The sequence below is a fragment of the Symphalangus syndactylus genome, chromosome 14 (assembly GCF_028878055.3).
Source record: "Symphalangus syndactylus isolate Jambi chromosome 14, NHGRI_mSymSyn1-v2.1_pri, whole genome shotgun sequence".
Classification (NCBI taxonomy): Eukaryota; Metazoa; Chordata; class Mammalia; order Primates; family Hylobatidae; genus Symphalangus; species Symphalangus syndactylus.
The window spans coordinates 113,945,209-113,960,574 of NC_072436.2; the positions used below are offsets into that span (position 1 = coordinate 113,945,209).

At 48.2% G+C, this 15,366-nt stretch overlaps 1 protein-coding gene across 2 annotated transcripts in view; it reads right to left on the bottom strand.

The window, feature by feature from the left end:
* The window catches only part of SEC14L5 (SEC14 like lipid binding 5), a 95,817-nt gene that overhangs the window by 64,610 nt on the left and 15,841 nt on the right, over positions 1–15,366 (bottom strand). For both annotated transcript variants that reach the window (XR_010115792.1, XM_055243014.2), the window contains exons 3-4: positions 1,799–1,948; positions 1,217–1,348 (exon numbers count right to left, since the gene is read on the bottom strand). Coding sequence is in view for 1 of the 2 variants with exons in the window: in XM_055243014.2 (XP_055098989.1) it covers positions 1,217–1,348; positions 1,799–1,948 (282 nt within the window). In the remaining variant the exon portion in view is untranslated. The remainder of the gene's footprint in view (positions 1–1,216; positions 1,349–1,798; positions 1,949–15,366) is intronic.

Genomic DNA, 15,366 nt, shown 5'->3' on the forward strand with positions numbered 1-15,366 from the left:
GTAATCCCACCTACGCGGGAATCTGAGGCGCGAGAATCCTTTTAACAAGGAGGCGGAGGTTGCAGTGAGCCAAGATTATGCCAGTGCACTCCAGCCTGGGCCACAGAGTGAGACTATGTCTCAAAAAAAAAAAAAAAAAAACCACGTACGATGGTCTATCATTGCTATCCTGGAGTTATCATTGTGAAAACGACACAACAAGGCAGGATCTGCCAATGTCCCCATTTTACAGATACAGACAGTGTGGCCCATTGTCACTCAGCAAGAAAGTGGCAGAGCTGGGTCCCATCAGTGAATGCCTGCAGGTGCCTCATTCCGGCCTCTAAAGTCATCAGGATCTAGCCCCCATGGCCCCACCTTGGCAGACCTCACTCACGCTGTTCCCACCCCCAAAATGCTGTTCCCAGTTCTCCATGGGCAGCTCCTCTCATCCTTCAGCACTCAGCTTCAGTGCCCCCACCACCTCCTCCGACTCCCACACATCTCCCTGCTGGATCCATCCTTAGCTGTGACAAATGCATACACACTGATTCCGTTTTGTTCCACTGGAATGGACCCTCCATGAGCGCAGTGGTCAGGCAGCCTGGTCCACTGCTGGGTGCTCAGCACTTGGCAGGGTGCCTGGCACATAGTAGATGCTCAATCAGTATATACTAGAGAATTATTATTATTATTAATTATATTCAAAGGTAACATTTACATAGAACTTTATACGTGCCAGGCACTGGTCTAAAGCCACCACATACTACCTATGTAGTAGGCATGGTTATTAAGCCCATTTCACACTTGAGGAAACTGAGGCATAGTTTAATGAAAGAAGGAAGGAAAGGAGGGAGGGGAAAGAGAAGGGAGGCGTTGGGTTGTGAGATTTAGCAGATAAAACACAGGATGTCCAATCACGTTTGAATTCCAAATAAACAACAAATAACATTTGAGTGTAAGTATATCCCAAGCAATATTTGAGACATAATAAAAAATTTTATGGGTTGTTCATCTGAATGCAAAGGCAACCAAGCATCCCGTATCTTACTTGAAAATGCCCCAGGAGGGAGGCTGGGCAGAGGTTCAAGGAATGTAGGGACACAGCTCTGGGCACAGGTGGGTGCCGGGGGCAGGTGGTTCCCGGGGGCAGGTGGGTCCCAGGGGCAGGTGGGTGCCGGGGGCAGGTGGGTGCCGGGCGAGGGCGCTGAGGGCGCTGAGGGCGGCCTGGGCTCACCGTGTAGCTGCAGTGCTCGTTCACCACCACGCGGTTGGCGAAGGTCTCATTGTGCGCTTCGATGAGGAGCGTCCTCTCCTTCCAGTTCAAGACGTTTGTCTGCACGAAGACCACGTGCTCAACACCTGCGATCTGCAAGGGAATGGGCGGGGAGGCGGAGGTGGGTGGGGGACGTGGAGCACAAAGGAATGGAGCTCGAGTCCAGCGAGCCGGCCCCAGTCACCCCCCTGCCCTGAGCCCCAGGTCCCTTGCGCCACCGCCCACCCAGCCTGGATCCCCAACCCCCGACTTCCGCCCTGGCGCCCACCCATCTCCACCACCCAGCTCCGGCCCTGGCCCCCGAACCCCGCCCAGTTCCCGCTACTCCCCAGCCCAGCCTTCCAGCCCTCGCCCCTCCTGGGCCCTGGGCCCGGGACCAGGGTCCAGCCACCCTCATCCTGGAACCTCCATCCGAACGTCAACTCACACACCCCCACTCCACCTCCTGGCCCCCGCCGCCCTGGTCCCCAGCTCCCGCGCCCAGCCCTCCTGCACCCCCGCGACATGTCCCCTCCTCCACTCCGCAGCCCCAGGGCCGCCCACCTTCCGCAGCAGCCGCGGGGCGTCCACGCGCAGCCGGCAGCTCCGCTCCACCACGTGCACAGCCCCGTCCGGGCTGCGGGACTCGCGCAAGACCTCGCTGCCCAGGAAGACTGGGATCTGTGGGCACGTGGGGAAGCGCTTCTCGTAGGCCTGGGGGCAGAGCGGCAGTGAGCGGACGTGGTGGGGGGCAGATGGACCCCCCCGCCCAGCGCGACCTCCTTATCTGCTGTGTCACTTATCAGACGGGAAAGGCAACCCTGGCCACTGGAAGGGGCAGGGATTTTGCAGTCATTACCAACAGTCGTTCCACCAGCTAGCACCTGTTAGAGCCCAACACAGCAGAGCCTGGACAATGATTTGGCAAGCAAGTTTTGCCTCTGCATTTGAGTTTTTGCCCTCAGAAGGAAGCACAGGGACTCCGGGGACATTTTAAAATAAGGTATTTCTCAGGAAAAGCATTTGAGAAAAATCCAACACCCCTTCATGATAAAAAAAAAATTTTTTTCAGTAAACTAGGAATAGAAGGGCACTTCCTCCGCCTGGTAAAGCCATCTGCTAAAAGCCACAGTTAACATCCCTGGTGAAAGACTGAGTGCTTTCCCCTAAAATCAGGAACAAGGTAGGAATGTGCATTATTCGTGTCTATTCGACCTTGTGCTGGAGGTTCTAGATAAGTAAAAGAAATAAAAGCCATCCAGTTGTTAAGGAAGAAGTAAAACTATCTGTATTTGCAGATGACATGATTATTTATATAGAAAATCCTAAAGCATCCACACATGTACACACAAAAAGATTAGAACTAATCAATGAGTTCAGCAAGGTTGCAGGATAGAAAACCAATATAGAAAAAGCAGTTTTATTTCTTTGTACTAACAATGAGCAAACTGAAAATAAAATGAAAAAATTCTATTTACATCAAAAAAGAATAAAATACTTAGGAATACATTTAACAAAAAGAAGTCTAAAATGTACACTCTGAACACTACAAAACGTTGCTGAAAAAAATTAAAGACCTAAATAAATGGAAAGGCATCCCATATTCATGGAACAGAAGACTCAATATTGTTAAGATGGCGATATTCCCCAACTAGTCTACAGATTCAACACAATATCCACATCCCAGTTGACTTCTTTACAGAAATTGACAAGCTTATCCTAAAATTCATATGGAAATGCAACAGACCCAAGATAACCAAAAGCAGTCTTGCAAAAGAGCAAGATTGGAGAACTCATATTTCCTGATTTACTTTAAAAGACATGGTGGCAAGCTAGGTGTGGTGGCTCACACGTGTAATCCCAGCACTTTAGGAGGCCAAGGCAGGTGGATCAACTGAGGTCAGGAGTTCGAGACCAGCCTGGCCAACATGGTGAAACCCTATCTCTACCAAAAATACAAAAAGCAGCCAGGCGTGGTGGCGGGGGCCTGTGATCCCAGCTACTTGGGAAGCTGAGGCAGAAGAATCACTCAAAACCAGGAAGCAGAGGTTTCAGTGAGCTGAAATCACACCATTGCACTCCAGTCTGGACGACAAGGGTGAAACTCTGTCTCAAAAAAAAAAGACATAACAGCACGTATTGGTGAGGATGTGGAGAAATTGAAACCCCCAAACCCTGTCATGTGAATGTAATATGGTACAACCCCTTTGGAAAATGGCTTGGCCGTTCTTCAAACAGTTAAACATAGAATTACCTTATGATCCAGCAATTCCACTCCTAGGTATATACCCAAGATAAATGAAAACATAAGTCCACACAAAAAAATTATACACAAATATTTATAGCAACATCAGGCTACTCAACAACAAAAGAAAAAATAATAACAATTTATATAGACAGTGCGCATATCTATCTACTCACAATGTAAATATAGGGTGTTTCTATATAATATAATTTTATAAATATAGATAGTATGTGGATAAATATATATCATATCTATAAATATATAGATATCATATCAGGCTACAGTAATCAAAAGAGTGTGATACTGGCATAAGGGGAGATATACAGCTCAGTGGAAAAGAATTTAGCATCCAGAAATAAGTCCTTATATTTATCATCAACTGATTTTTTACAAAGGTGTCAAGACAAACTGATGAGGAAAGAATAATCTCTTCAGCAAATGGTGCCGGGACAATTGGATATACACATGCAACAGAATGAAGCTGGAGCCGGGCACGGTGGCTCACGCCTGTAATCCCAGAACCTTGGGGGGCTGAGGCGGGTGGATCACTGGAGGTCAGGAGTTAGAGACCAGCCTGGTCAACATGGTGAAACTCTGTCTCTACTAAAAATACAAAAAAACTAGCTGGGCATAGAAGCATGCACCTGTAATCCCAGCTACTTGGGAGGCTGAGGCAGGAGAATCGCTTGAACCCGGGAGGTGGAGGTTGCAGTGAGCAGAGACTGTGCCATTGCACTACAGCCTGGGCGACAAGAGCAAAACTCCATCTCAAAAAAATAAACAAGGCCGGGCGCGGTGGCTCACGCTTGTAATCCCAGCACTTTGGGAGGCCGAGGCGGGCGGATCACGAGGTCAGGAGATCGAGACTACAGTGAAACCTCGTCTCTACTAAGAATACAAAAAAAATTAGCCGGGCGTAGTGGCGGGCGCCTGTAGTCCCAGCTACTCGGAGAGGCTGAGGCAGGAGAATGGCGTGAACCCGGGAGGCGGAGCTTGCAGTGAGCCGAGATTGCGCCACCGCACTCCAGCCTGGGCGACAGAGCGAGACTCCGTCTCAAAAAAAAATAAAAATAAAAAAAAAAAATAAAAAAATAAAATAAAATAAAATAAACAAATAAAATAATAATAAAAAAATTTTTAAAGCATTTTTAAAAAACTACAAAACTCTTAGAAGAAAACATACGAATAAATCTTTATGAACTTGGATTAAGCAATGGTTTCTTACTTATGGCATCAAAAGCACAAACAATAAGAGAAAAAATAAACTGGATATCATCAAATTTTAAAACTTTTGTGTTTCAGAGGATACAAGCAAGAAAGTGAAACGGTAACCCAGAGAATGGGAGAAAATTTTTGCAAATTATACATGCATACATATGTGTGCATGTGTGTGTAGAAAATGGGGGACTTGCATCTAGAATACATAAACAAGTGTTAGAATTCAACAATAAAGAGATGACCCAATTTTAAAATGGCCGAAGATCTGAACAGACATTTCCGCAAGGAAAATATACCAACACAAAAAAGCAAATGAAACTATGTTCAACATCATTAGTCACTAGGGAAATGCAAATCAAAACCACAATGAAATACCACTTCACATCCACTAGGATGACTATAATAACTTTTAAAAGACATAATAATAGCTAATGCTGGTAAGGTTGTGGAGAACTTGAAGCCCTCAAACCCTCCCATGTGTATGTAATATGGTACAACCCCTTTGGAAAATAGTGTGGAAGTTCTTCAGACAATTAAACAAAGAGTTACCATATGATCCAGCAATTCCACTTATAGGTATGTACCCAAGAGAAATGAAAACATAAGGCCACACAAAAAAATGTACAAATATTTATAGCAACATTATTCATAATAGGCAAAGTGGAAATAACCCAAATGTCCATCAATGAATGAGTGAATAAATCAGGGGTGGTCTAGCCATAAAATGGAATATACAGCCTCAAAAAGGAACAAGGTACTGATTCATGCTACAACATGGATGAACTTTGAAAACATTATGCTGAGTGCAAGTAGCCAATCACAAAAGACCATGCATTGCATGAATCCATTTATATGAAATGTCCAGAATGGGCAAATAGAGACAGAAAGTAGATTAGTGGTTGCCAGGGGCCAGGAGTGGTGAGGAAAGAAATGGTGGGGGTGTTGAGGGATGAGGGTTAAGGCAGACAGAGCTTCTTTTCGAGGTAATGAGACTATTCGAAAGCTGATTGTGGTGAAGCTTGCACAATACTATGAATCTACTGAAAACCACTGAATTGTGTGCTGTAAATGGATGAGTTGTATGATATGTGAATTGTATCTCAATAAAACTGTTTCTTTAAAAAAGTGTCTTTCTCTCTCCATGTGTATGTGTTTATATATACACATACACACATATGAATCCACATGTATACATATACTATTTATTTATTTTTTATTTATTTTGAGACAGTTTTGCTCTTGTCACCCAAGGTGGAGTACAATGGCGTGATCTCTGCTCACTGCAACCTCCACCTCCTAGGTTCAAGCTATTCTCCTGCCTCAGCCTCCCCAGTTGCTGGGATTCCAGGCACATGCCACTACACCCTGCTAATTTTTGTATTTCTAGTAGAGACGGGGTTTCACCATGTTGGTCAGGCTGGTCTCAAAGTCCTGACTTCAGGTGATCCGTCCACCTCGGCCTCCCAAAGTGCTGGGATTACAAGCATGAGCCACCGCGCCTGGCCACATGTATACATATATTATTTAAAGGTATATATAAAATATGTGAATATATGTTAATATAAATATACACAATTTATATAGTGTGCATATATCTTTCTATACGTAATGCAAATATAGGGTGTTCTATATAATACAATTTTATAAATAGGTAGTTTATACATATAGATCATATCTACACATATCTATAAATATATAATGTATATATAAATGTACCCATGTAAATATATTATTTCATATATGCATACATAATGTATTCCATATATAAATATATGGGTATGTCAGGTGCAGTGGCTCATGCCTGTAAGCCCAACACTTTGGGAAACCAAGGCAGGCAGATCATTTAAGGTCGGGAGTTTGAGACCAGCCTGGCTAACATGATGAAACCCTGTCTCTAACAAAAAATAACAACAACAATAAAAATTAGCTGGGCAAGGTGGCGCATGCTTGTAATCACAGCTACTCAGGAGGCCGAGGCAGGAGAATTGCTTGAACCCAGGAAGCGGAGGTTACAGTAAGCCGAGATCGTGCCACTGAACTCCAGCCTGGGCAACAGAGCCAGGCTTCATCTCAAAATAAAAATAAATATATAAATAAATATATGAGTAGTTTAAGGAGTTTATTTTATATATGAATATATCTATCACATAATATTTTTATGTACATGTTCGTGTAAATATTCAGCAATGTGCTTCCTATGAGCCATTAGAGGCTCTCACCCTGGCTGAGAGCACAGACTGGAAACCTGCCTGGGTACAAATCCCAGCTCTACCACTTACAAGCTGTGTGACCTTGGGTGGGTTACTCAACCTCTCAGTGCCCTGTTGCACCCAGTCGTCCTGAGAACTGAGCAAACTGCTGTGGGTGCTGGAGAAGGGATGGCCGGGATTATTTCCTCCACGGTCTCTCCGTGTGTCTCAGACAGGATTTGGCCACGAGCACAGGAGGTTAAGCTGGATTCCACGCCACTGTGCCCTTCGAAGGGAAGGGCCCCTCACTGTTGTCGGAGCCACTTCAGGTCAGCCCCAGGCTCTGTGCTGCGGCTGCTTGTTTCTGTGCGGGCGGAGGTCCTCCCAGGCGGGGGTGTAGAGCTGGATGGGGGTAGCTGGAGGGGCTCTCAAACCCATGAACCTAAGCTCAGGGAGGGCAAGAGTCCGTGCCCAGTTCTAGAAGGGCCAGGGTCACGGTGGTGGGGGCGTATATCGGCATCTGTGGCTGACCTTATTCCTTATTCCAGCGGGGTCTGCTCCTAGCGCCTGTCACAGCCCACGTGCCCTGGAATTGGGATCAACGCAGGCTCCAAAAATAGTGCCGGCATCTGAGGACAGACACCTCCTCCCCCTTCCCTCCTGGCTCCCAGGAAGAGAGGCAGGGGGAGGGGGCCGAGGAAGAAATGGATACTCGCCCAGAAGCCCTTGGTGTCACCCCAGGCCGGGCAAGGCCAGCCAGCCTGTCCTCCACCAGGACCAGGAGGACAGAGCCGCCTCCTGCCATATCTCCATGTCAGTTGCTGGGACAAACACATCAGCGTTGGAATCGGGAGGCGTCGTTCCCCCAGAGAATGCACCATGGGGATCCTGGGGTCTGGGCTCAGCGAGCTGGCAAGGGAGACCCCCTGAGAACTGTGTCTGCCCTGTAGATCTCAGCCACGCTGGACCCACTTTCAAAGGAAATCATCTCCCCACAGAGGACAGAGTGCAGAGGAAAGCCAGTGGAGGCTGGAGGGGTTCAGGCTGCCTGGTTAGAAGCCCAGCTCCGCCTCCTTCAAGCAAGGCAAGCCGCTTCCTTTCTCTGGGCCTGTTTCATCATTTGGAAAATGCGTATAGCTCTCATGTACTTGCCCAGAGAGGCTCACTAATTTACCCCAAGTCACACAGCATGGGATGGTGAACTTGGATTTGAATCCCAGTTGGGCCCAGTCCCCACTCCCTCCAGGAACCGTTTGCTCAGCAGCTGGGCTTGTTCTCATGGGCAGCTCAGAAACAGAGCCAGGCACTGTCCCCTTGGGCCAAGCGGTCACATCTTCTCCTCCCTTTTCCACCCTCCGTCCTTCAGAATCCTGCCAGGCAGCGGCCACACCACCCCTGAGCTTCTGCTCTTCCTTCTACTGCTCAGTCTCCCTCCTGTTCCCCAAACGAAATGGTTTCGAGGGAGGCTATACACAGAACAGGCCTTGAGGAGACCAGGCATGGTGGCTCACGCCTGTAATCTCAGCACTTTGGGAGGCTGAGATGGACGGATCATTTGAGGTCAGGAGTTCAAGACCAGCCTGGCCAACATGGTGAAACCCCATCTCTTCTAAAAATACAAAAAAATAAAAAAGTTAGCCAAGCGTGCTAGTGCATGCCTGTAATCCCAGCTACCAGGGAGGCTGAGGTGGGAGGATTGCTTGAATCCAGGAGGCGGAGATTGCAGTGAGCGGAGATCGCACCTCTGCACTCCAGCGTGGGCAACAGAGCGAGACTCCATCCCAAAAAAAAAAAAAACAGGCCTTGATGCCGAGAATAAACCCTGCACTCTATATGGTGGTCCTCAGGCCCTGTGTGATCTGCCCTGCCCACCCACCTCCCATCCCAGCCCCCGATCTGGCTCCAGCCACGCCAGCCTTGCTGCGTTTAGAACAATACATCAATGTGTCCCTGCCATGGGGACTTTGCACTTGCTGTTCCAGATGCTTGGAACGCTGATCAATTTCCGTGACAGTGAAGGGGGTGGGAGGCATGAGACGTGGGGCTGTCTGGAGGGGTAGGAAGCCTGGATTTGGGCCAAGGAGACGCTCAGGCTTCAGGGCCTCATCCATGCTGGTCCTTCTTCCTAGGACACCCTCCCTGCCCCTCCTATGCACGACTGCCTCTTCCTCAGTTCTCCTTCCTTTCACCCTTTTATTTCTTTGAAAGCGTTTATCGTGCCTTGTAACAGGAGACTTGTGAAGGAGGATCGCCTGCTTTTCCAAAGCACAACCTCAGACCTGTGCCGGGCTTGGTCCTCGGCACACCCTGGGGGCTAACAGTGCTAACCAGCAAAAAAGAAAATAACACGCACTTGGCCCAACAACCCCAAGGAGGGTGTCAGGGAGGGGATAAAGCCACAGACTCAGCACACGCAGCCAATCAAGGACCAGAGTTCCTGACTCACTTCCCATCCTAACAAACCTCTTGTTAGAAAGGCCCGGTCTGGAGGCCCCAGATAACAGGCGCGGGTGGGGGAGGCTGGTCTGCTTGGGCACGACTTTCTCTGACTTCGAAAGGGAAGGAAGGTACTTCTCCCAGTATCCAATGACAGAGCCACATGTTTTGGGGGGACGCTCGAGCTGAGGCTCCCTCTGGAAGGCGTCCGTCCCAGAGCCAGTTGTCCAGCATCAGAGGACTTTCACGATTGTTGGACACTGTTGTTAAGGATTTTATAAAGTGTTAACTGCCTCGCTTCATCCTTACAACGCTCTGGTGAGGTGGGAGCTAGCATTTGCCCATTTTACAGATGAGCAAGTTGAGGATCAGGAAGACAGAGTGACTCATCCAGCAGCACACGGCCGGGAGTGGTGGGATTGGCGCGTGGCCTGTCTGACCCAGACGACAACCCTGAACCACTGTGTCCTGCCTCAGAATCTCTGGCTACGTCACAAGCATCGGTGGCTTGGAAATGCTGAGTCCCACTGGCCTATAACTCCCAAAGCAGGGGACCTGGAGAAGTGAGGATCGGGGTGGGCTGAGGATGGGGCCGGTGGGGCATGAGAAGGAGGTTCACCTCCCTGGATGGCAGAGAAGGGGATGCAGGGAAGGGGATGGAGGGACCTCGGCAGAAACCAACCTCAGATTCTGTCTGCTGCTTTCAAACCTCATCCTCCTGCTGCAGGGAAAATGACCACAGGAGCTAAAAAAGCAGCTCCTCCCAGCCCAAGGGCTCTCGAGGGACAATCAATGCGTCATCTCCAGGCCCCGGGAGAACTGCCTTGCCTTCTCCTGGGGTGAATGTTTATAGCGGGTGGCTGGTCAGGCAGAAAACTTTCCTTTAATTTCAAATGACCAAAAGGTGCCGAGGAGTACCAAAAGGATACGTTTGGACAATTTTCAGCTGCCCAAGCCTAATCATCACTGCAGTAAGGGCAATAGCCAAGGCATGCACTGGGCTCACTGCATACCGTGTGCTGCTCCCGAAGAAGTATGTAGCGCTCATCCTCCCCATTTGACAGATGGAGAAGCCAAAACAGAGAGTTTAAGTCACTTGCCCAGAGTCGCACAGCTTGTGAGGGATCAAGCTGCGATTTGACCCCCTTGCAGTCAGACCATGGGGTTGGTGCATTGTGTTGCTTCTAGAACCAAACAGTGCCTTCATCTCTGAAGGACAACCCAACACTCAAGACGCTTCCACACAGGACGGAAGCCTGGTTCATACCCTCAGTTCATGCTCAACCTAGTTCTGACCCTCCCTCTGCCCTTGTTCCTCAGACAGTCCCCCATGTATTTGAAAATGTGTTTGTCTCCCCAGCTTGACCATGGGCACCTGTGAGGGTCCAGCCTCTTTGCCTGGAGATCCCCTTCCTGCATCTGACTTGGAGAAGATATTAAAATACACTGGCTGAGGTGGGGTGAAGTGGCTCACACCTGTAATCCTGGCGGGAGGATGGTTTGAGCCCAGGAGTTCGAGACCAGCCTGGGCAAAATAGTGAGACCTCATCTCTACATAAAATAAGAAAATTAACCAGGCTCAGTGGCTCACGCCTGTAATCCCAGCACTTTGGGAGGCCAAGGCAGGCAGATCATGAGGTCAAGCGATCGAGACCACCCTGCCTAATGCAATGAAACCCGTCTCTACTAAAAATACAAAAAATTAGGCGAGCGTGGTGGTGGGCGCCTGTAGTCCCAGCTACTTGGGAGGCTGAGGCAGGAAAATGGCCTGAACCTGGGAGGCGGAGCTTGCAGTGAGCCAAGATTGCACCACTTCACTGCAGCCTGGGCGACAGAGCGAGACTCCGTCTCAAAAATAAATACATAAACATTTTTTAAAAAGAAAATTACCCAAGTTTGGTGGCACGTACCTGTAGTACCAGCTACTCAGGTGGCTGAGGCAGGAGAATTGCTTGAGCATAGAAGGTCAAGGCTGCAGTGAGCTATGATTATGCCATTGCACTCCAGCCTGGGTGGCAGAGCAAGATCTTGTTTCTTTAAAAAATAAAATAAAGGCCGTGCACGGTGGCTCACACCTATCATCCCAGCACTTTGGGAGGCCGAGGCAGGTGGATCACTTGAGGCCAGGAGTTCAAGAAAAGCCTGGACAACATGGTGAAACCCTGTCTCTACTAAAAATACAAAAAATTAGCCAGGCGTGGTGGTGTGCACCTGTAATCCCAGCTACTCGGGAGGCTGAGGCATGACAATTGCTTGAACCTGAGAGAAGGAGGTGGCAGTGAGCCGAGATCATGCCACTGTACTCCAGCCTGGGCGACAGAGACTCCATCTCAAAAATAATAATAATAATAAATAAATAAAATAAAAACACTGGCTGAATAAAATTCAAACACCTGCCAAGTGGAAAGGGACCTTACCTAGAAGGGACCAGGGAGCCCCGGAAGGTTATAGAGCGCCTCTCTTCGTAGGATGGTTGTGAGGCCTTCGCAGGTCCTGGGCCCTACCCATGTCAATCACATCACACATATTAAAATGCATCCGCTTTCCGGGATTTACATATGCATGAGCTCATCACAGTTGAGGTCCAGATGACAGCCTGGCATGAAATTGCCCTTGGTAGGCATTTAATTCAACATGTGTTCATTTTAACTCTGCAGGTTTCTTTCTCTTTTCTTTTCTTTTTTTTTTTTTTTTTTTGAGATGGAGTCTCTTTCGCCTAGGCTGGAGTGCAATGGCAGGATCTCGGCTCACTGCAACCTCCGCCTCCTTGGTTCAAATGATTCTCCTGCCTCAGCCTCCCAAGTGCCTGGGATTACAGGCACCCACCACCATGCCCAACTAATTTTTGTATTTTTACGAGAGACGGGGTTTCACCATGTTGGCCAGGCTGGTCTCGAACTCCTGACCTCAAGTGATCTGCCTGTCTCAGCCTCCCAAAGTGCTGGGATTACAGGCGTGAGCCACTGCGCCTGGGCCTGCAGGTTTCTTTCAGTATTCTGGAATTATTACGTTTATTTTCTTTCCTTGTTAGACATTGCTGTGACCCTTGAGAAACTGTGGGCTGTGGGCACCCTGCCCTGGGAGAGGCTCTGGCAGAGACCAAACAGGCCCCAGCCCCTGTGCCTTTGGTACCACCCAGGGTCCTACAGGATCAAACAGCTCATGGGACCTTTCTGTGTTGGAAACCAGCTCACACCACTAGTTTTGCCCCTGCCTAAGAGCCTCAGCTGCCGGCTCCTGTCCCTACAGTTGGCTTGACCACCCACAAATGAGACCTGAGCCTCTCCCTGCTAAACAAACACATAGTTTGGTGCTCTCAGCGACACAAGGCCACAGAAGGATTCGGTTACAGCCCTTCTGCCAGGTGGCTGGAGAGGACATCCCAGCCTCCTGCTCAGAAAAGGAGATGATCCAAAGCCCAGAGCCCACAGCTGCAGGGCCACAGTGGGGCAGGCAGGGACCAGGCAGGGCTGCCTCTTATGGGTCCCCATCCTGCAAAATCCATATTGACACAGTTAGCATGTGGAGATGGCAGGCTGGAGCTAAATAGCCCTGAATTCCCACCCAGACTTGCCCAGTTCCAGGCTGGGTAACCCCTCTTTCATTTGTAAAATGCGATAATCATAGAACCTCCCAACTAGCACTCAGGTGGGCCTGTTTTATTCCTTCATGCATCACAACTGCTGAAACAGGGTCATCAGCCGCTGACATCCCTGAATTTGCAGTGCTTTTCAAAATGCCTAGCACACAGTCGACACTCAATAGACATTTACAGGGTGAATGAATGAACAACAGCACAGCACCACCCTTAAGAGAGTGGGCTCTGGGGTCCAGATTGGGATCTCTGCTCTGCCTCTCATCAGCTGCGTGAAAAAATCATCAAGCTCTCAGTTCCTTAATTCGTTTGCATGTAAAAGGGGGAGTAAGAAAAGTAGCTACCTTGCTACTTGTCAGAGGAATAAAGGAGTCAGCTCATGTAACGTGCTTAGAGCAGTGCCTGGCACATGGTTCATTCTGCATTACCATTTGTTAAGTAAATTTAAATTTTAAAAATGAGTGAGATTCTGTAAAGTACAAAAAGCTATTTCTGCTAATCACTTGACAGATGATCCCTCCTCCCCTCCTTCCTTCCTTCCTGCTCTTCCTCATTCAAATTCAAAGGAAACTGGAATGCCACTTACCCCAAAACGTCCAGTAAGAATGCAGAAAGAATATCCAAACTGCACCAGCATCTTCCAGCCCAATGCTCTCCCTTCCCTTTTCTATTCTGCAGGCCTGATTTGGGGCCCTGGCCACTACGCAGCCACTGAGTAAGGTGCCCCCATCCCCTGTCATATGCTTCAGGAGTCTCCCTATCAACCCCTTTCCTTCCCCCTGCAAGTCTAGGGGACCACAGCACAGATGTGATATCAATCTACCCACCTCCACCAACTCTTTTTTAAAAAATTGAAATATGGGTATCTACCCAAAGGAAAAGAAGTCATTATGTGAAAAAGACACATACACATGTATGTTCATAGCAGCACAATTCACAATCGCAAAAATATGGAGCCAACCTAAACGCCCATCAACCAATGAGTGGATTTAAAACACGTGGTATATATACACCATGGAATACTACTCAGCCATAAAAAGGAACAAAATACTGTCTTTTTTTTTTTTTTTTGAGACAGAGTCTATCTAGCTCTGTCGCCTGGGCTGGAGTGCAGTTGCGCGATCTTGACTCACTGCAAGCTCCGCCTCCCAGGTTCACCCATTCCCCTGCCTCAGCCTCCCAAGTAGCTGGGACTACAGGCGCCCGCCACCACGCCCGGCTAATTTTTTTGTACTTTTAGCAGAGACGGGGTTTCACCGTGTTAGCCAGAGTGGTCTTGATCTCCTGACCTGTGATCCGCCCGCCTTGGCCTCCCAAAGTGCTGGGATTACAGGCGTGACAAAGTAATGTCTTTTGCAGCAATTTGGATGGAGCTGGAGGTCATTATTCTAAATGAAGTAACTCAGGAACGGAAAACCAAATATCATATGTTCTCACTTATAAGTGAGAGCTAAGATGTGAGGATGCAAGCTGGGCATGGTAGCTCACACCTCTACTCCCAGGACTTTGGGAGGCTGAGGTGGGCAGATTACTTGAGGTCAGGAGTTTGAGACCAGCCTGGCCAACATGGTGAAACCCCGTATTTACTAAAAATACAAAAATTAGCCAGGCATGGTGGCACACACCTGTAATCCCAGCTACTCAGGAGGCTGAGGCAGGAGAATCACTTGAATCCAGGAGGCAGAGGTTGCAGTGAGTGGAGATCACACCACTGCACTCCAGCCTGGGTGACAGAGTGAGACTCCATCTCAAAATATATATATATATATATATATATGGATGCAAAGGCATAAGAATGATATAATGGACTTTGGGGACTTGGGAGGGGAAGACTGGGAGAGGCGTGAGGAATAAAAGACTACACATTGGGTACAGTGTACACTGCTTGTGTGACAGGTGCACTAAAATCTCAGAAATCACCACTAAAGACCTTATCCATGTAAAAAAAAAAGCTGTACCCTAAAAACTGTTTAGATAAAAATAAATTTAAAAAAATTATAATATAATTATCATATCATATAACTCACCCTTTTTAAGCATGCAGGTCAGGCCAGGCATGGTGACTCACCCTGTAATCCCAGCACTTTGGGAGGTGGAGGTGGGAGAATCGCTTGAGCCCAGGCATTCAAGATCAGCCTGGGCAACATAGCAAGACCTCATCTCTAAAAATAAAAATAAAAAACTAGCCAGGCATGATGGTGCATGCCTGTGGTCCCAGCTACTCAGGAGCCTGGGGCGGGAGGATGGCTTGAGATTGCAATGAGCTATGATCCTGCCACTGCACTCCAGCCTGGGTAAGAGAGACCCTGTCTCAAAAAATAAAATATGAAGTATGCAGTCCAGTGTGTTTTATTCAGTACATTCATGAACTTAAAACCATCACCAATACCTAATCCAGAATATTTTTATCACCTTCAAAAGAAGCCCTGTATCCTTCAGAAGTCACCCC